This window comes from Scomber scombrus, unplaced genomic scaffold (genome assembly GCF_963691925.1).
Source record: "Scomber scombrus unplaced genomic scaffold, fScoSco1.1 SCAFFOLD_59, whole genome shotgun sequence".
NCBI lineage: Eukaryota > Metazoa > Chordata > Actinopteri > Scombriformes > Scombridae > Scomber > Scomber scombrus.
The window spans coordinates 154925-177500 of NW_026910726.1; the positions used below are offsets into that span (position 1 = coordinate 154925).

The window sequence follows — 22576 nt, forward strand, 5'->3', positions numbered from 1 at the left end:
CATCTACACACATCTGTACACACACACACATCTACACACATCTGTACACACACACACACACACACACACACACACATCTACACACAGACTGATGACAGCAGTGATAATCTTTATTGATCAGTGTATCACAGCAACCAGCTGATCATTATCAATGAATCTGTCACGTGACGACAGATGAGCTTCATTGATCCTCAACAACCAATCAGCAGCTGCTGGGTCACTTCCTGTCGATCAGCTGATTATCAATATTTATAAATCTGAAGGAATGACATCACGGTGGTGTCACACATCATCAGGGCACGCGCCACAGTCCTGTCTACGTCACTGTGTTGTTGGCCCACGTGACTGGCTCGTGCCTTCGCTCTAAGGCCCGAGCACAGGAAGAAGGCGCATGCGCGAGAGGCAGTGATCCGTTTGGCCCGCGCCCGCGTGCCCTGCAGTGTCCGCGCGCCCCGTGCTCGTCCTCAGCAACAACAACAACAACCGGACCCGGTTACCGGCCCCGGTGCGCTGCCCCCCTCCCGGAACACCGTGAAGGTAAGCCCGCTCGCGCTCCCGGCCTCGCGCCCTCTGCCCGCCGCCGCCGTCCTCGCGGGATGGCTGCGCGCTCTCGAGCCGTTCATGGCTGCTCGAGCCTCTCGTTCGTGTCGCCGCTGCTCGCGTGCGTGTCGGTCCCGGGGACGGCGGCACGCGGCCCCGCGGCCTCGCGCCCCGGTGCTCCGGTACCGCGGCGGGTCCGCGAGGAAAACCGGAGAGCGCGAGCGTCCGTTACAGAGCAGAGGAGCCATTTTGTTTCAGTAGTCCGCCATTTAACACAAAGCAGCTCCGGTAACCGGTAACCCCAGTAACACGGTGTTTAACGGAAACCACGGTGTTTCACGGTAACACGGTGTTTAACTGTAACCGGTAACCACGGTAACACGGTCTTTAACGGTAACACGGTGATGAACGGTAACCATGGTAACACAGTGTTTAACCGTAACCAGTAAAACGGTGTTTAACCGTAACCACGGTGTTTCACGGTAACCACGGTAACACGGTGATTAACGCTGCTGAAAGTTCAGATATGAGATCAGTGCAGATCTGATGAGAATCATAAAGATATAATAATAATAATAATAATAATATATATTTATATTTATATTATTATTATATAGATGTTCTACATTATTATCACAACAGACACACAGCGAACAGGAATACTACTACTTTATTCCTCCTCTCTGTTCTACTGCAGGAATACTACTACTTTATTCCTCCTCTCTACTGCAGGAATACTACTACTTTATTCCTCCTCTCTGCTGCAGGAATACTACTACTTTATTCCTCCTCTCTGTTCTGCTGCAGGAATACTACTACTTTATTCCTCCTCTCTGTTCTACTGCAGGAATACTACTACTTTATTCCTCCTCTCTGCTGCAGGAATACTACTACTTTATTCCTCCTCTCTACTGCAGGAATACTACTACTTTATTCCTCCTCTCTACTGCAGGAATACTACTACTTTATTCCTCCTCTCTGTTCTGCTGCAGGAATACTACTACTTTATTCCTCCTCTCTGCTGCAGGAATACTACTACTTTATTCCTCCTCTCTGTTCTACTGCAGGAATACTACTACTTTATTCCTCCTCTCTGTTCTACTGCAGGAATACTACTACTTTATTCCTCCTCTCTGTTCTACTGCAGGAATACTACTACTTTATTCCTCCTCTCTACTGCAGGAATACTACTACTTTATTCCTCCTCTCTGTTCTACTGCAGGAATACTACTACTTTATTCCTCCTCTCTACTGCAGGAATACTACTACTTTATTCCTCCTCTCTGCTGCAGGAATACTACTACTTTATTCCTCCTCTCTGTTCTGCTGCAGGAATACTACTACTTTATTCCTCCTCTCTGTTCTACTGCAGGAATACTACTACTTTATTCCTCCTCTCTACTGCAGGAATACTACTACTTTATTCCTCCTCTCTGTTCTACTGCAGGAATACTACTACTTTATTCCTCCTCTCTGTTCTGCTGCAGGAATACTACTACTTTATTCCTCCTCTCTGCTGCAGGAATACTACTACTTTATTCCTCCTCTCTGTTCTACTGCAGGAATACTACTACTTTATTCCTCCTCTCTGTTCTACTGCAGGAATACTACTACTTTATTCCTCCTCTCTGTTCTACTGCAGGAATACTACTACTTTATTCCTCCTCTCTACTGCAGGAATACTACTACTTTATTCCTCCTCTCTGCTGCAGGAATACTACTACTTTATTCCTCCTCTCTGTTCTGCTGCAGGAATACTACTACTTTATTCCTCCTCTCTGTTCTACTGCAGGAATACTACTACTTTATTCCTCCTCTCTGCTGCAGGAATACTACTACTTTATTCCTCCTCTCTACTGCAGGAATACTACTACTTTATTCCTCCTCTCTACTGCAGGAATACTACTACTTTATTCCTCCTCTCTGTTCTACTGCAGGAATACTACTACTTTATTCCTCCTCTCTACTGCAGGAATACTACTACTTTATTCCTCCTCTCTACTGCAGGAATACTACTACTTTATTCCTCCTCTCTGTTCTGCTGCAGGAATACTACTACTTTATTCCTCCTCTCTGCTGCAGGAATACTACTACTTTATTCCTCCTCTCTGTTCTACTGCAGGAATACTACTACTTTATTCCTCCTCTCTGTTCTACTGCAGGAATACTACTACTTTATTCCTCCTCTCTACTGCAGGAATACTACTACTTTATTCCTCCTCTCTGTTCTACTGCAGGAATACTACTACTTTATTCCTCCTCTCTACTGCAGGAATACTACTACTTTATTCCTCCTCTCTGCTGCAGGAATACTACTACTTTATTCCTCCTCTCTGTTCTGCTGCAGGAATACTACTACTTTATTCCTCCTCTCTGTTCTACTGCAGGAATACTACTACTTTATTCCTCCTCTCTACTGCAGGAATACTACTACTTTATTCCTCCTCTCTGTTCTGCTGCAGGAATACTACTACTTTATTCCTCCTCTCTGCTGCAGGAATACTACTACTTTATTCCTCCTCTCTGTTCTACTGCAGGAATACTACTACTTTATTCCTCCTCTCTGTTCTACTGCAGGAATACTACTACTTTATTCCTCCTCTCTGTTCTACTGCAGGAATACTACTACTTTATTCCTCCTCACTGTTGCAGGAATACTACTACTTTATTCCTCCTCTCTGTTCTACTGCAGGAATACTACTACTTTATTCCTCCTCTCTACTGCAGGAATACTACTACTTTATTCCTCCTCTCTGTTCTACTGCAGGAATACTACTACTTTATTCCTCCTCTCTACTGCAGGAATACTACTACTTTATTCCTCCTCTCTGTTCTGCTGCAGGAATACTACTACTTTATTCCTCCTCACTGTTGCAGGAATACTACTACTTTATTCCTCCTCTCTGTTCTACTGCAGGAATACTACTACTTTATTCCTCCTCTCTACTGCAGGAATACTACTACTTTATTCCTCCTCTCTGTTCTACTGCAGGAATACTACTACTTTATTCCTCCTCTCTACTGCAGGAATACTACTACTTTATTCCTCCTCTCTGTTCTACTGCAGGAATACTACTACTTTATTCCTCCTCTCTACTGCAGGAATACTACTACTTTATTCCTCCTCTCTGTTCTGCTGCAGGAATACTACTACTTTATTCCTCCTCTCTGTTCTACTGCAGGAATACTACTACTTTATTCCTCCTCTCTACTGCAGGAATACTACTACTTTATTCCTCCTCTCTACTGCAGGAATACTACTACTTTATTCCTCCTCTCTGTTCTACTGCAGGAATACTACTACTTTATTCCTCCTCTCTACTGCAGGAATACTACTACTTTATTCCTCCTCTCTGTTCTACTGCAGGAATACTACTACTTTATTCCTCCTCTCTACTGCAGGAATACTACTACTTTATTCCTCCTCTCTACTGCAGGAATACTACTACTTTATTCCTCCTCTCTGTTCTACTGCAGGAATACTACTACTTTATTCCTCCTCTCTACTGCAGGAATACTACTACTTTATTCCTCCTCTCTGTTCTACTGCAGGAATACTACTACTTTATTCCTCCTCTCTGTTCTGCTGCAGGAATACTACTACTTTATTCCTCCTCTCTACTGCAGGAATACTACTACTTTATTCCTCCTCTCTGTTCTACTGCAGGAATACTACTACTTTATTCCTCCTCTCTACTGCAGGAATACTACTACTTTATTCCTCCTCTCTGTTCTGCTGCAGGAATACTACTACTTTATTCCTCCTCTCTACTGCAGGAATACTACTACTTTATTCCTCCTCTCTACTGCAGGAATACTACTACTTTATTCCTCCTCTCTGTTCTGCTGCAGGAATACTACTACTTTATTCCTCCTCTCTGTTCTACTGCAGGAATACTACTACTTTATTCCTCCTCTCTACTGCAGGAATACTACTACTTTATTCCTCCTCTCTGCTGCAGGAATACTACTACTTTATTCCTCCTCTCTGCTCTACTGCAGGAATACTACTACTTTATTCCTCCTCTCTGTTCTACTGCAGGAATACTACTACTTTATTCCTCCTCTCTACTGCAGGAATACTACTACTTTATTCCTCCTCTCTGCTCTACTGCAGGAATACTACTACTTTATTCCTCCTCTCTGCTCTACTGCAGGAATACTACTACTTTATTCCTCCTCTCTACTGCAGGAATACTACTACTTTATTCCTCCTCTCTACTGCAGGAATACTACTACTTTATTCCTCTTCTCTGCTCTACTGCAGGAATACTACTACTTTATTCCTCCTCTCTGTTCTACTGCAGGAATACTACTACTTTATTCCTCCTCTCTACTGCAGGAATACTACTACTTTATTCCTCCTCTCTGTTCTACTGCAGGAATACTACTACTTTATTCCTCCTCTCTACTGCAGGAATACTACTACTTTATTCCTCCTCTCTGTTCTACTGCAGGAATACTACTACTTTATTCCTCTTCTCTGTTCTACTGCAGGAATACTACTACTTTATTCCTCCTCTCTACTGCAGGAATACTACTACTTTATTCCTCCTCTCTGCTCTACTGCAGGAATACTACTACTTTATTCCTCCTCTCTACTGCAGGAATACTACTACTTTATTCCTCCTCTCTGTTCTGCTGCAGGAATACTACTACTTTATTCCTCCTCTCTGTTCTACTGCAGGAATACTACTACTTTATTCCTCCTCTCTACAGCAGGAATACTACTACTTTATTCCTCCTCTCTGTTCTACTGCAGGAATACTACTACTTTATTCCTCCTCTCTACAGCAGGAATACTACTACTTTATTCCTCCTCTCTGCAGCAGGAATACTACTACTTTATTCCTCCTCTCTGCAGCAGGAATACTACTACTTTATTCCTCCTCTCTGTTCTGCTGCAGGAATACTACTACTTTATTCCTCCTCTCTACAGCAGGAATACTACTACTTTATTCCTCCTCTCTGTTCTACTGCAGGAATACTACTACTTTATTCCTCCTCTCTGTTCTGCTGAAGGAATACTACTACTTTATTCCTCCTCTCTGTTCTACTGCAGGAATACTACTACTTTATTCCTCCTCTCTGTTCTGCTGAAGGAATACTACTACTTTATTCCTCCTCTCTGTTCTACTGCAGGAATACTACTACTTTATTCCTCCTCTCTGTTCTACTGCAGGAATACTACTACTTTATTCCTCCTCTCTGTTCTACTGCAGGAATACTACTACTTTATTCCTCCTCTCTGTTCTACTGCAGGAATACTACTACTTTATTCCTCCTCTCTGTTCTGCTGCAGGAATACTACTACTTTATTCCTCCTCTCTGCTGCAGGAATACTACTACTTTATTCCTCCTCTCTGTTCTGCTGCAGGAATACTACTACTTTATTCCTCCTCTCTGTTCTACTGCAGGAATACTACTACTTTATTCCTCCTCTCTGCTGCAGGAATACTACTACTTTATTCCTCCTCTCTACTGCAGGAATACTACTACTTTATTCCTCCTCTCTGCTGCAGGAATACTACTACTTTATTCCTCCTCTCTGCTGCAGGAATACTACTACTTTATTCCTCCTCTCTACTGCAGGAATACTACTACTTTATTCCTCCTCTCTGCTGCAGGAATACTACTACTTTATTCCTCCTCTCTGTTCTACTGCAGGAATACTACTACTTTATTCCTCCTCTCTACTGCAGGAATACTACTACTTTATTCCTCCTCTCTGCTGCAGGAATACTACTACTTTATTCCTCCTCTCTGTTCTACTGCAGGAATACTACTACTTTATTCCTCCTCTCTGCTGCAGGAATACTACTACTTTATTCCTCCTCTCTGCTGCAGGAATACTACTACTTTATTCCTCCTCTCTACTGCAGGAATACTACTACTTTATTCCTCCTCTCTGTTCTACTGCAGGAATACTACTACTTTATTCCTCCTCTCTGTTCTACTGCAGGAATACTACTACTTTATTCCTCCTCTCTACTGCAGGAATACTACTACTTTATTCCTCCTCTCTACTGCAGGAATACTACTACTTTATTCCTCCTCTCTACTGCAGGAATACTACTACTTTATTCCTCCTCTCTACTGCAGGAATACTACTACTTTATTCCTCCTCTCTACTGCAGGAATACTACTACTTTATTCCTCCTCTCTGTTCTACTGCAGGAATACTACTACTTTATTCCTCCTCTCTGTTCAATGCAGGAATACTACTACTTTATTCCTCCTCTCTGTTCTACTGCAGGAATACTACTACTTTATTCCTCCTCTCTGTTCTACTGCAGGAATACTACTACTTTATTCCTCCTCTCTACTGCAGGAATACTACTACTTTATTCCTCCTCTCTACTGCAGGAATACTACTACTTTATTCCTCCTCTCTGTTCTACTGCAGGAATACTACTACTTTATTCCTCCTCTCTGTTCTACTGCAGGAATACTACTACTTTATTCCTCCTCTCTACTGCAGGAATACTACTACTTTATTCCTCCTCTCTGTTCTACTGCAGGAATACTACTACTTTATTCCTCCTCTCTACTGCAGGAATACTACTACTTTATTCCTCCTCTCTACTGCAGGAATACTACTACTTTATTCCTCCTCTCTGTTCTACTGCAGGAATACTACTACTTTATTCCTCCTCTCTGTTCTGCTGCAGGAATACTACTACTTTATTCCTCCTCTCTGTTCTACTGCAGGAATACTACTACTTTATTCCTCCTCTCTGTTCTACTGCAGGAATACTACTACTTTATTCCTCCTCTCTACTGCAGGAATACTACTACTTTATTCCTCCTCTCTGTTCTACTGCAGGAATACTACTACTTTATTCCTCCTCTCTACTGCAGGAATACTACTACTTTATTCCTCCTCTCTACTGCAGGAATACTACTACTTTATTCCTCCTCTCTGTTCTACTGCAGGAATACTACTACTTTATTCCTCCTCTCTACTACAGGAATACTACTACTTTATTCCTCCTCTCTACTACAGGAATACTACTACTTTATTCCTCCTCTCTGTTCAATGCAGGAATACTACTACTTTATTCCTCCTCTCTACTGCAGGAATACTACTACTTTATTCCTCCTCTCTGTTCTACTGCAGGAATACTACTACTTTATTCCTCCTCTCTGTTCAATGCAGGAATACTACTACTTTATTCCTCCTCTCTACTGCAGGAATACTACTACTTTATTCCTCCTCTCTGTTCTACTGCAGGAATACTACTACTTTATTCCTCCTCTCTGCTGCAGGAATACTACTACTTTATTCCTCCTCTCTGTTCTGCTGCAGGAATACTACTACTTTATTCCTCCTCTCTGTTCTACTGCAGGAATACTACTACTTTATTCCTCCTCTCTACTGCAGGAATACTACTACTTTATTCCTCCTCTCTACTGCAGGAATACTACTACTTTATTCCTCCTCTCTACTGCAGGAATACTACTACTTTATTCCTCCTCTCTACTGCAGGAATACTACTACTTTATTCCTCCTCTCTGCTGCAGGAATACTACTACTTTATTCCTCCTCTCTGCTGCAGGAATACTACTACTTTATTCCTCCTCTCTGTTCTACTGCAGGAATACTACTACTTTATTCCTCCTCTCTGTTCTACTGCAGGAATACTACTACTTTATTCCTCCTCTCTACTGCAGGAATACTACTACTTTATTCCTCCTCTCTGCTCTACTGCAGGAATACTACTACTTTATTCCTCCTCTCTGTTCAATGCAGGAATACTACTACTTTATTCCTCCTCTCTGTTCTACTGCAGGAATACTACTACTTTATTCCTCCTCTCTGTTCTACTGCAGGAATACTACTACTTTATTCCTCCTCTCTGTTCTACTGCAGGAATACTACTACTTTATTCCTCCTCTCTACTGCAGGAATACTACTACTTTATTCCTCCTCTCTACTGCAGGAATACTACTACTTTATTCCTCCTCTCTGTTCTACTGCAGGAATACTACTACTTTATTCCTCCTCTCTGTTCTACTGCAGGAATACTACTACTTTATTCCTCCTCTCTGTTCTACTGCAGGAATACTACTACTTTATTCCTCCTCTCTACTGCAGGAATACTACTACTTTATTCCTCCTCTCTGTTCTACTGCAGGAATACTACTACTTTATTCCTCCTCTCTACTGCAGGAATACTACTACTTTATTCCTCCTCTCTACTGCAGGAATACTACTACTTTATTCCTCCTCTCTGTTCTACTGCAGGAATACTACTACTTTATTCCTCCTCTCTGTTCTGCTGCAGGAATACTACTACTTTATTCCTCCTCTCTGTTCTACTGCAGGAATACTACTACTTTATTCCTCCTCTCTACTGCAGGAATACTACTACTTTATTCCTCCTCTCTGCTGCAGGAATACTACTACTTTATTCCTCCTCTCTACTGCAGGAATACTACTACTTTATTCCTCCTCTCTGTTCTACTGCAGGAATACTACTACTTTATTCCTCCTCTCTGTTCTACTGCAGGAATACTACTACTTTATTCCTCCTCTCTGTTCTACTGCAGGAATACTACTACTTTATTCCTCCTCTCTACTGCAGGAATACTACTACTTTATTCCTCCTCTCTACTGCAGGAATACTACTACTTTATTCCTCCTCTCTACTACAGGAATACTACTACTTTATTCCTCCTCTCTACTACAGGAATACTACTACTTTATTCCTCCTCTCTGATCTACTGCAGGAATACTACTACTTTATTCCTCCTCTCTGTTCTACTGCAGGAATACTACTACTTTATTCCTCCTCTCTGCTGCAGGAATACTACTACTTTATTCCTCCTCTCTACTGCAGGAATACTACTACTTTATTCCTCCTCTCTGCTGCAGGAATACTACTACTTTATTCCTCCTCTCTGTTCTACTGCAGGAATACTACTACTTTATTCCTCCTCTCTGTTCTACTGCAGGAATACTACTACTTTATTCCTCCTCTCTACTGCAGGAATACTACTACTTTATTCCTCCTCTCTGTTCTACTGCAGGAATACTACTACTTTATTCCTCCTCTCTGTTCTACTGCAGGAATACTACTACTTTATTCCTCCTCTCTGTTCTACTGCAGGAATACTACTACTTTATTCCTCCTCTCTGTTCTACTGCAGGAATACTACTACTTTATTCCTCCTCTCTGTTCTACTGCAGGAATACTACTACTTTATTCCTCCTCTCTACTGCAGGAATACTACTACTTTATTCCTCCTCTCTGTTCTACTGCAGGAATACTACTACTTTATTCCTCCTCTCTACTGCAGGAATACTACTACTTTATTCCTCCTCTCTGTTCTACTGCAGGAATACTACTACTTTATTCCTCCTCTCTACTGCAGGAATACTACTACTTTATTCCTCCTCTCTGTTCTGCTGCAGGAATACTACTACTTTATTCCTCCTCTCTACTGCAGGAATACTACTACTTTATTCCTCCTCTCTGTTCTACTGCAGGAATACTACTACTTTATTCCTCCTCTCTGTTCTACTGCAGGAATACTACTACTTTATTCCTCCTCTCTGTTCTACTGCAGGAATACTACTACTTTATTCCTCCTCTCTGCTGCAGGAATACTACTACTTTATTCCTCCTCTCTGCTGCAGGAATACTACTACTTTATTCCTCCTCTCTACTGCAGGAATACTACTACTTTATTCCTCCTCTCTGTTCTACTGCAGGAATACTACTACTTTATTCCTCCTCTCTGCTGCAGGAATACTACTACTTTATTCCTCCTCTCTACTGCAGGAATACTACTACTTTATTCCTCCTCTCTGCTGCAGGAATACTACTACTTTATTCCTCCTCTCTGCTGCAGGAATACTACTACTTTATTCCTCCTCTCTACTGCAGGAATACTACTACTTTATTCCTCCTCTCTACTGCAGGAATACTACTACTTTATTCCTCCTCTCTACTGCAGGAATACTACTACTTTATTCCTCCTCTCTGCTGCAGGAATACTACTACTTTATTCCTCCTCTCTACTGCAGGAATACTACTACTTTATTCCTCCTCTCTACTGCAGGAATACTACTACTTTATTCCTCCTCTCTGTTCTACTGCAGGAATACTACTACTTTATTCCTCCTCTCTGTTCTACTGCAGGAATACTACTACTTTATTCCTCCTCTCTACTGCAGGAATACTACTACTTTATTCCTCCTCTCTGTTCTACTGCAGGAATACTACTACTTTATTCCTCCTCTCTGCTCTACTGCAGGAATACTACTACTTTATTCCTCCTCTCTGTTCTACTGCAGGAATACTACTACTTTATTCCTCCTCTCTGTTCTACTGCAGGAATACTACTACTTTATTCCTCCTCTCTACTGCAGGAATACTACTACTTTATTCCTCCTCTCTGCTGCAGGAATACTACTACTTTATTCCTCCTCTCTGTTCTACTGCAGGAATACTACTACTTTATTCCTCCTCTCTACTGCAGGAATACTACTACTTTATTCCTCCTCTCTACTGCAGGAATACTACTACTTTATTCCTCCTCTCTGTTCTACTGCAGGAATACTACTACTTTATTCCTCCTCTCTACTGCAGGAATACTACTACTTTATTCCTCCTCTCTACTGCAGGAATACTACTACTTTATTCCTCCTCTCTACTACAGGAATACTACTACTTTATTCCTCCTCTCTACTACAGGAATACTACTACTTTATTCCTCCTCTCTGATCTACTGCAGGAATACTACTACTTTATTCCTCCTCTCTGTTCTACTGCAGGAATACTACTACTTTATTCCTCCTCTCTACTGCAGGAATACTACTACTTTATTCCTCCTCTCTGATCTACTGCAGGAATACTACTACTTTATTCCTCCTCTCTGTTCTACTGCAGGAATACTACTACTTTATTCCTCCTCTCTGTTCTACTGCAGGAATACTACTACTTTATTCCTCCTCTCTGTTCTACTGCAGGAATACTACTACTTTATTCCTCCTCTCTACTGCAGGAATACTACTACTTTATTCCTCCTCTCTACTACAGGAATACTACTACTTTATTCCTCCTCTCTACTACAGGAATACTACTACTTTATTCCTCCTCTCTGATCTACTGCAGGAATACTACTACTTTATTCCTCCTCTCTGTTCTACTGCAGGAATACTACTACTTTATTCCTCCTCTCTGCAGCAGGAATACTACTACTTTATTCCTCCTCTCTGCAGCAGGAATACTACTACTTTATTCCTCCTCTCTACTGCAGGAATACTACTACTTTATTCCTCCTCTCTGTTCTACTGCAGGAATACTACTACTTTATTCCTCCTCTCTGTTCTACTGCAGGAATACTACTACTTTATTCCTCCTCTCTACTGCAGGAATACTACTACTTTATTCCTCCTCTCTACTGCAGGAATACTACTACTTTATTCCTCCTCTCTGTTCTACTGCAGGAATACTACTACTTTATTCCTCCTCTCTGTTCTACTGCAGGAATACTACTACTTTATTCCTCCTCTCTGTTCTGCTGCAGGAATACTACTACTTTATTCCTCCTCTCTGTTCTACTGCAGGAATACTACTACTTTATTCCTCCTCTCTGTTCTACTGCAGGAATACTACTACTTTATTCCTCCTCTCTACTGCAGGAATACTACTACTTTATTCCTCCTCTCTGTTCTATGCAGGAATACTACTACTTTATTCCTCCTCTCTGTTCTATGCAGGAATACTACTACTTTATTCCTCCTCTCTACTGCAGGAATACTACTACTTTATTCCTCCTCTCTGTTCTACTGCAGGAATACTACTACTTTATTCCTCCTCTCTACTGCAGGAATACTACTACTTTATTCCTCCTCTCTGTTCTACTGCAGGAATACTACTACTTTATTCCTCCTCTCTGCTGCAGGAATACTACTACTTTATTCCTCCTCTCTGTTCTACTGCAGGAATACTACTACTTTATTCCTCCTCTCTGTTCTACTGCAGGAATACTACTACTTTATTCCTCCTCTCTGTTCTACTGCAGGAATACTACTACTTTATTCCTCCTCTCTGTTCTACTGCAGGAATACTACTACTTTATTCCTCCTCTCTGTTCTACTGCAGGAATACTACTACTTTATTCCTCCTCTCTACTGCAGGAATACTACTACTTTATTCCTCCTCTCTACTGCAGGAATACTACTACTTTATTCCTCCTCTCTACTGCAGGAATACTACTACTTTATTCCTCCTCTCTGTTCTACTGCAGGAATACTACTACTTTATTCCTCCTCTCTGTTTAATGCAGGAATACTACTACTTTATTCCTCCTCTCTGTTTAATGCAGGAATACTACTACTTTATTCCTCCTCTCTGTTTAATGCAGGAATACTACTACTTTATTCCTCCTCTCTACTGCAGGAATACTACTACTTTATTCCTCCTCTCTGCTGCAGGAATACTACTACTTTATTCCTCCTCTCTACTGCAGGAATACTACTACTTTATTCCTCCTCTCTGTTCTACTGCAGGAATACTACTACTTTATTCCTCCTCTCTGCTGCAGGAATACTACTACTTTATTCCTCCTCTCTGTTCTACTGCAGGAATACTACTACTTTATTCCTCCTCTCTACTGCAGGAATACTACTACTTTATTCCTCCTCTCTGTTCTACTGCAGGAATACTACTACTTTATTCCTCCTCTCTACTGCAGGAATACTACTACTTTATTCCTCCTCTCTGCTGCAGGAATACTACTACTTTATTCCTCCTCTCTGTTCTACTGCAGGAATACTACTACTTTATTCCTCCTCTCTGCTGCAGGAATACTACTACTTTATTCCTCCTCTCTACTGCAGGAATACTACTACTTTATTCCTCCTCTCTGCTGCAGGAATACTACTACTTTATTCCTCCTCTCTGTTCTACTGCAGGAATACTACTACTTTATTCCTCCTCTCTACTGCAGGAATACTACTACTTTATTCCTCCTCTCTGTTCTACTGCAGGAATACTACTACTTTATTCCTCCTCTCTACTGCAGGAATACTACTACTTTATTCCTCCTCTCTGTTCTACTGCAGGAATACTACTACTTTATTCCTCCTCTCTACTGCAGGAATACTACTACTTTATTCCTCCTCTCTGTTCTACTGCAGGAATACTACTACTTTATTCCTCCTCTCTGCTGCAGGAATACTACTACTTTATTCCTCCTCTCTACTGCAGGAATACTACTACTTTATTCCTCCTCTCTACTGCAGGAATACTACTACTTTATTCCTCCTCTCTACTTTATTGTATTACATGTCTAACAGCTCAGATCCAGGCTGATCAATCACAGTATTGATGATCAGTTATGATGTCATAGGTAAACATTCCTCCCTGTGAGATGACCTGTGAGTCTTCTCTGTGCTCAGATGGCGGAGACGGTGAAGTATGTGGACGACGAACATAAGAGCATCTTCCTGAAGCTGCTGAACGAGCAGCGTCTGGAAGGAGAACACTGTGACATCGCTGTGGTGGTCGAAGACGTCAAGTTCCGCGCTCACCGCTGTGTGCTGGCGGCCTGCTCCAACTACTTCAAGAAACTCTTCAAGAAGCACGAGGTACTGTCCAAATACTTCAACGAGTACTCTGAGTACTTTAAGGAGTACTCTGAGTACTTTAAGGTGTACTGTGAGTACTTTAAGGTGTACTCTGGGTACTTTAAGGAGTACTCTGGGTACTTTGATGTGTACTGTGAGTACTTTAAGGTGTACTGTGAGTACTTTAAGGTGTACTCTGGGTACTTTAAGGAGTACTCTGAGTACTTTAAGGAGTACTCTGAGTACTTTAAGGTGTACTCTGGGTACTTTAAGGAGTACTCTGGGTACTTTAAGGTGTACTCTGAGTACTTTAAGGAGTACTGTGAGTACTTTAAGGTGTACTGTGAGTACTTTAAGGTGTACTGTGAGTACTTTAAGGAGTACTCTGAGTACTTTAAGGTGTACTCTGTGCAGGTGGATAACTCTTCTGTGATTGAGATCGACTTCATCCGTTCAGACATCTTTGAGGAAGTGTTGAACTACATGTACACCGCCAAGATCTCCGTCAAGAAGAGAGACGTCAACCTGATGATGTCATCAGGACAGATCCTGGGGATCCGCTTCCTGGACAAACTCTGCTCACAGGTAACACACACACACACACACACACACACACACACACACACACACACAGGTAACACACACACAGTTACAGGTAAGTACGGCCTCAATGTTTCTTACCTGTTGGTTAGTGAACAGGTGAAGCTCCTCCTCCTTAGTGATGGTGCGTTCATGTTCCCTCAGAAACGAGACGTGTCATCAGAGGACAAAGAGAAGTTCCCTTACGACATCGTAAAGATGGCGCTGCCGCCTGAAGCCCAGCTAGCTGCCGACGCCGAGGTACTGTTCATTACTGGCCGCTTACTGCATTACCTCATTACCTCATTACTGCATTACCTCATTACTGCATTACCTCATTACCGCATTACCTCATTACTGCATTACCTCATTACTGCATTACCTCATTACTGCATCACCTCATTACCTCATTACTGCATTACTTCATTACTGCATTACCTCATTACTGCATTACCTCATTACTGCATTACCTCATTACTGCATTACCTCATTACTGCATTACCTCATTACCTCATTACTGCATTACCTCATTACTGCATTACTTCATTACTGCATCACCTCATTACTGCATTACCTCATTACTGCATCACCTCATTACTGCATTACCTCATTACTGCATTACCTCATTACTGCATTACCTCATTACTGCATCACCTCATTACTGCATCACCTCATAACTGCATTACCTCATTACTGCATTACCTCATTACCGCATTACTGCATTACCTCATTACTGCATCACCTCATTACTGCATTACCTCATTACTGCATTACCTCATTACTGCATTACCTCATTACTGCATTACCTCATTATTGCATTACCTCATTACTGCATTACCTCATTACTGCATTACCTCATTACTGCATCACTGCATTACTGCATTACCTCATTACTGCATTACCTCATTACTGCATTACCTCATTACTGCATTACTTCATTACTGCATTACCTCATTACTGCATTACCTCATTACTGCATCACCTCATTACTGCATTACCTCATTACTGCATCACCTCATTACTGCATTACCTCATTACTGCATCACCTCATTACTGCATTACCTCATTACTGCATTACCTCATTTCTGCATTACCTCATTACTGCATTACTTCATTACTGCATTACCTCATTATTGCATTACTTCATTACTGCATTACCTCATTACTGCATTACCTCATTACTCCATTACCTCATTACTGCATTACCTCATTACTGCATTACTTCATTACTGCATTACCTCATTACTCCATTACCTCATTTCTGCATTACCTCATTACTTCATTACCTCATTACTGCATTACCTCATTACTGCATTACTGCATTACTTCATTACCTCATTACCTCATTACTGCATTACTTCATTACCTCATTACCTCATTACTGCATTACCTCATTACTTCATTACTGCATTACCTCATTACTGCATGACCTTATGACCTCATGACCTCATTACTGACTGCTTACTGCATTACCTCATTACTGCATTACTTCATTACTGCATTACTACATTACTGCATGACCTCATGACCTCATTACTGACTGCTTACTGCATTACCTCATTACTGCATTACTTCATTACTGCATTACTTCATTACTTTATTACCTCATTACTGCATTACTTCATTACTGCATTACTACATTACCCCATTACTTCCTCAATACTTCAATACTTCATGACCTCATTACCTCATTATTTTTTTACCGTATTACTTTATAACTTTAATATCATTGTTATTATCATAACTATAACTTTATATTCACAGGTGCTCGGTGAGCACGATGACGCGCCCGCCACAGACGACCTCGTCGAGGCCTCGACCAATCAGGAGTTAGATAAGTCTCCCAGTGCGGCGCTGCGAGTCCAGGAAGCAATCCTGAAAGAACTGACCAATGAGGACATCCATAAGGTACGAGCGCTCTCAATGTTTCCGTCTTTATGTTAACGTTACTATCTTTACGATAATGTTTCTATCTTTACGATAATGTTTCTATCTTTACGTTAATGTTTCCGTCTTTACGTTAATGTTTCCGTCTTTACGTTAATGTTTCTATCTTTACATTAATGTTTATATCTTAACGTTAATGTTTCTATCTTTACGTTAATGTTTATATCTTTACGTTAATGTTTCCGTCTTTACGTTAATGTTTATATCTTTACGTTAATGTTTATATCTTTACGTTAATGTTTATATCTTTACGTTAATGTTTCCGTCTTTACGTTAATGTTTCCGTCTTTACGTTAATGTTTCTGTCTTTACGTTAATGTTTCTATCTTTACGTTAATGTTTCCGTCTTTATGTTAATGTTTCTATCTTTACGTTAATGTTTCTATCTTTACGTTAATGTTTCCGTCTTTACGTTAATGTTTCCGTCTTTACGTTAATGTTTCCGTCTTTACGTTAATGTTTCCGTCTTTACGTTAATGTTTCTATCTTTACGTTAATGTTTCTATCTTTACGTTAATGTTTCTATCTTTACGTTAATGTTTCCGTCTTTATGTTAATGTTTCCGTCTTTACCTTAATGTTTCCGTCTTTACGTTAATGTTTCCGTCTTTACGTTAATGTTTCTATCTTTACGTTAATGTTTCCGTCTTTACGTTAATGTTTCTATCTTTACGTTAATGTTTCCGTCTTTACGTTAATGTTTCCGTCTTTACGTTAATGTTTCTATCTTTACGTTAATGTTTCCGTCTTTACGTTAATGTTTCCGTCTTTACGTTAATGTTTCTATCTTTACGTTAATGTTTCCGTCTTTACGTTAATGTTTCTATCTTTACGTTAATGTTTCCGTCTTTACGTTAATGTTTCCGTCTTTACGTTAATGTTTCTATCTTTACGTTAATGTTTCCGTCTTTATGTTAATGTTTCCGTCTTTACCTTAATGTTTCCGTCTTTACGTTAATGTTTCTGTCTTTACGTTAATGTTTCTATCTTTACGTTAATGTTTCCGTCTTTACGTTAATGTTTCTATCTTTACGTTAATGTTTCCGTCTTTACGTTAATGTTTCCGTCTTTACGTTAATGTTTCTATCTTTACGTTAATGTTTCCGAATCTTTCTGCGTCTGTAAAGATAAATGCGCTACGTGCCTCTTCTCCATTGTGTCCTCACTCTAACTATTAAAACGGGTCTTCAGTAAGCCAGCTGTGAGTAGGTGAGCTCCAGGTGTGACTCCACCTGTCTGTCCTTCAGGTGACGTGCTACGACCAGGATGTGGTGACAGAGATGGAGGCGGAGCCTAAAGAGCTGGGGGCGGAGCACCACGGCACCCAGACGCTGACGTTTGCAGACAGTATGGGAGAGGTGAAGGACGAGCAGCCGCCCACCTGGTCCACCGCAACCACAGACATGAAGTTTGAGTATCTGCTGTACGGACACCGAGAGCAGCTCGCCTGCCAGGTGTGTGGCAAGACCTTCCTGGACGAGACCAGACTCAGGTAATCTGATCCACTTGGTCAATGAGGTCAGCACACCTGACCTACACACCTGTCCTACACACCTGACCTACACACCTGACCTACACACCTGACCTACACACCTGACCTACTACACACCTGACCTCCACACCTGTCCTACACACCTGTCCTACACACCTGACTTCCACACCTGACCTACTACACACCTGACCTACACACCTGTCCTACTACACACCTGACCTACACACCTGACCTACACACCTGACCTACACACCTGTCCTACTACACACCTGACCTACACACCTGACCTACACACCTGACCTACACACCTGTCCTACTACACACCTGACCTCCACACCTGTCCTACTACACACCTGTCCTACACACCTGACCTACACACCTGTCCTACTACACACCTGACCTACACACCTGACCTACACACCTGACCTACTACACACCTGACCTACATACCTGACCTACTACACACCTGACCTACACACCTGACCTACACACCTGTCCTACTACACACCTGTCTTGTGTCTTTTTAGGAAACATGAGAAGCTTCATTCAGCAGAACGTCCGTTCGCCTGTGAGATCTGCACCAAAGCTTTCACCACCCATGCTCACCTGAAAGGTACACCTGTCCTCAGTTACACCTGTCCTCAGTTACACCTGTCCTCAGTTACACCTGTCCTCAGTTACACCTGTCCTCAGTTACACCTGTCCTCATTAACACCTGTCCTCAGTTACACCTGTCCTCAGTTACACCTGTCCTCATTAACACCTGTCCTCAGCTACACCTGTCCTCAGTTACACCTGTCCTCAGTTACACCTGTCCTCATTAACACCTGTCCTCAGTTACACCTGTCCTCATTAACACCTGTCCTCAGTTACACCTGTCCTCATTAACACCTGTCCTCAGCTACACCTGTCCTCAGTTACACCTGTCCTCATTAACACCTGTCCTCAGTTACACCTGTCCTCATTAACACCTGTCCTCAGCTACACCTGTCCTCAGTTACACCTGTCCTCAGTTACACCTGTCCTCAGCTACACCTGTCCTCAGTTACACCTGTCCTCATTAACACCTGTCCTCAGTTACACCTGTCCTCAGCTACACCTGTCCTCTGCTACACCTGTCCTCAGTTACACCTGTCCTCATTAACACCTGTCCTCAGTTACACCTGTCCTCTGCTACACCTGTCCTCATTAACACCTGTCCTCAGCTACACCTGTCCTCAGCTACACCTGTCCTCAGTTACACCTGTCCTCAGCTACACCTGTCCTCTGCTACACCTGTCCTCTGTTACACCTGTCCTCATTAACACCTGTCCTCAGTTACACCTGTCCTCAGTTACACCTGTCCTCAGCTACACCTGTCCTCTGCTACACCTGTCCTCAGTTACACCTGTCCTCAGTTACACCTGTCCTCTGCTACACCTGTCCTCAGTTACACCTGTCCTCATTAACACCTGTCCTCAGTTACACCTGTCCTCAGTTACACCTGTCCTCAGTTACACCTGTCCTCAGTTACACCTGTCCTCATTAACACCTGTCCTCAGCTACACCTGTCCTCTGCTACACCTGTCCTCAGTTACACCTGTCCTCATTAACACCTGTCCTCAGTTACACCTGTCCTCAGCTACACCTGTCCTCAGTTACACCTGTCCTCTGCTACACCTGTCCTCTGTTACACCTGTCCTCATTAACACCTGTCCTCAGCTACACCTGTCCTCAGCTACACCTGTCCTCAGCTACACCTGTCCTCTGCTACACCTGTCCTCAGTTACACCTGTCCTCAGCTACACCTGTCCTCTGCTACACCTGTCCTCATTAACACCTGTCCTCAGTTACACCTGTCCTCAGTTACACCTGTCCTCATTCACACCTGTCCTCAGCTACACCTGTCCTCTGCTACACCTGTCCTCAGTTACACCTGTCCTCAGCTACACCTGTCCTCAGTTACACCTGTCCTCTGCTACACCTGTCCTCAGCTACACCTGTCCTCAGTTACACCTGTCCTCAGCTACACCTGTCCTCAGTTACACCTGTCCTCTGCTACACCTGTCCTCTGCTACACCTGTCCTCATTCACACCTGTCCTCAGCTACACCTGTCCTCATTCACACCTGTCCTCAGCTACACCTGTCCTCTGCTACACCTGTCCTCAGTTACACCTGTCCTCTGCTACACCTGTCCTCAGCTACACGTGTCCTCTGCTACACCTGTCCTCAGCTACACCTGTCCTCAGTTACACCTGTCCTCAGCTACACCTGTCCTCAGCTACACCTGTCCTCATTCACACCTGTCCTCAGCTACACCTGTCCTCATTCACACCTGTCCTCAGCTACACCTGTCCTCTGCTACACCTGTCCTCATTCACACCTGTCCTCAGCTACACCTGTCCTCATTCACACCTGTCCTCAGCTACACCTGTCCTCTGCTACACCTGTCCTCAGTTACACCTGTCCTCTGCTACACCTGTCCTCAGCTACACCTGTCCTCTGCTACACCTGTCCTCAGCTACACCTGTCCTCAGTTACACCTGTCCTCAGTTACACCTGTCCTCAGCTACACCTGTCCTCTGCTACACCTGTCCTCAGCTACACCTGTCCTCAGCTACACCTGTCCTCAGCTACACCTGTCCTCAGTTACACCTGTCCTCAGCTACACCTGTCCTCAGCTACACCTGTCCTCAGTTACACCTGTCCTCTGCTACACCTGTCCTCAGCTACACCTGTCCTCAGAGACACATATTGACTCTGCTCTCACTTGTGTTTCAGAACACCTGAAGATTCACACGGGTTTCAAACCATACAGGTGTGACGTTTGTGGGAAATCGTTTATTCGAGCTCCAGACCTGAAAAAACATGAACGAGTTCACAGCAACGAGAGACCGTTCGCCTGCCAGATGTGTGAAAAGGTCTGTTCACCTGTCTGTCTCTCACCTGTCTGTCTGTTCCTCACCTGTCTGTCTGTCTCTCACCTGTCTGTCTGTCTCTCACCTGTCTGTCTGTCTCTCACCTGTCTGTCTCTCACCTGTCTGTTTCTCACCTGTCTGTCTGTTCCTCACCTGTCTGTCTGTCTCTCACCTGTCTGTCTCTCACCTGTCTGTCTGTTTCTCACCTGTCTGTCTGTCTCTCACCTGTCTGTCTCTCACCTGTCTGTCTGTTTCTCACCTGTCTGCAGGCATTTAAACATAAGTCTCACCTGAAGGATCATGAGAGGAGACACAGAGGAGAGAAACCGTTCGTCTGTCCGTCCTGCACCAAGGCCTTCGCCAAGGTACTAATACTGCTTTGCGTTCATCGCGTTTGGTCTGAACTCTTACTACTACTGATACTGTTACTGTTGGGCCCGGTGGTGCATTCACTGTCACTCTGTACTTTCAGGCGTCTGATTTGAAGCGTCATGAGAACAACATGCACAGTGAGAGGAAGCAGCTGAACCCGTTACAGAGCGACACCGAGACCCTGCAGGCCGCTGCCATGGCTGCTGAGGAGCAACATCTGGACAACATCAACTGTTCCTAACATCTGGACTCAGCTGCTCCTTACATCTGGAATCAGCTGCTCCTAACATCTGGACTCAGCTGTTCCTAACATCTGGACTCAGCTGCTCCTAACATCTGGACTCAGCTGTTCCTAACATCTGGAATCAGCTGCTCCTAACATCTGGAATCAGCTGCTCCTAACATCTGGACTCAGCTGTTCATAACATCTGGAATCAGCTGCTCCTAACATCTGGAATCAGCTGCTCATAACATCTGGACTCAGCTGTTCCTAACATCTGGAATCAGCTGCTCCTAACATCTGGACCACATCAGCTGTTCCTAACATCTGGACTCAGCTGCTCCTAACATCTGGAATCAGCTGCTCCTAACATCTGGACTCAGCTGTTCCTAACATCTGGAATCAGCTGCTCATAACATCTGGACTCAGCTGCTCCTAACATCTGGAATCAGCTGCTCCTAACATCTGGACCACATCAGCTGTTCCTAACATCTGGAATCAGCTGCTCATAACATCTGGAATCAGCTGCTCATAACATCTGGAATCAGCTGCTCCTAACATCTGGAATCAGCTGCTCATAACATCTGGACTCAGCTGTTCCTAACATCTGGAATCAGCTGCTCATAACATCTGGAATCAGCTGCTCCTAACATCTGGAATCAGCTGATGAGTACTTCCTGTGTATAGCTGTTTTTATAGTCTGTTTTTTGCTGAGTCAGCTGATATGAACTGACTCTAAATGAACCGATGACCTCAGCGATCATGTGACCAGCCTGTGAGACGTTGGTCACATGATGCGTGCCTCTGTATGAAGTGTAATTAGTGTGTAAATAAAGTTTCACTCTGTTCAGTTTCATGAGCAGAGACGTTTTAAACTCTGTCTGATTTTATTCACGCTATGGAAGCCCGTCAGTATTAATGTGTAACCATAGCGACCCCTGTCTGAT

The 22576-nt window shown here is 42.9% G+C and overlaps 1 protein-coding gene across 1 annotated transcript; it reads left to right on the top strand.

Moving 5' to 3' along the window:
• The first annotated feature begins 128 nt into the window (after nucleotides 1–128).
• zbtb14 (zinc finger and BTB domain containing 14) lies at nucleotides 129–21813 on the top strand. Its single transcript, XM_062415366.1, has 10 exons — nucleotides 129–537; nucleotides 13955–14143; nucleotides 14537–14707; nucleotides 14867–14962; nucleotides 16466–16609; nucleotides 17895–18139; nucleotides 18667–18752; nucleotides 20901–21040; nucleotides 21307–21402; nucleotides 21510–21813. The coding sequence occupies exons 2-10, from the start codon at nucleotides 13955–13957 to the stop codon at nucleotides 21648–21650; spliced, it is 1308 nt and encodes a 435-aa protein (XP_062271350.1). The 5' UTR covers nucleotides 129–537; the 3' UTR covers nucleotides 21651–21813.
• Nucleotides 21814–22576: the final 763 nt, after the last annotated feature.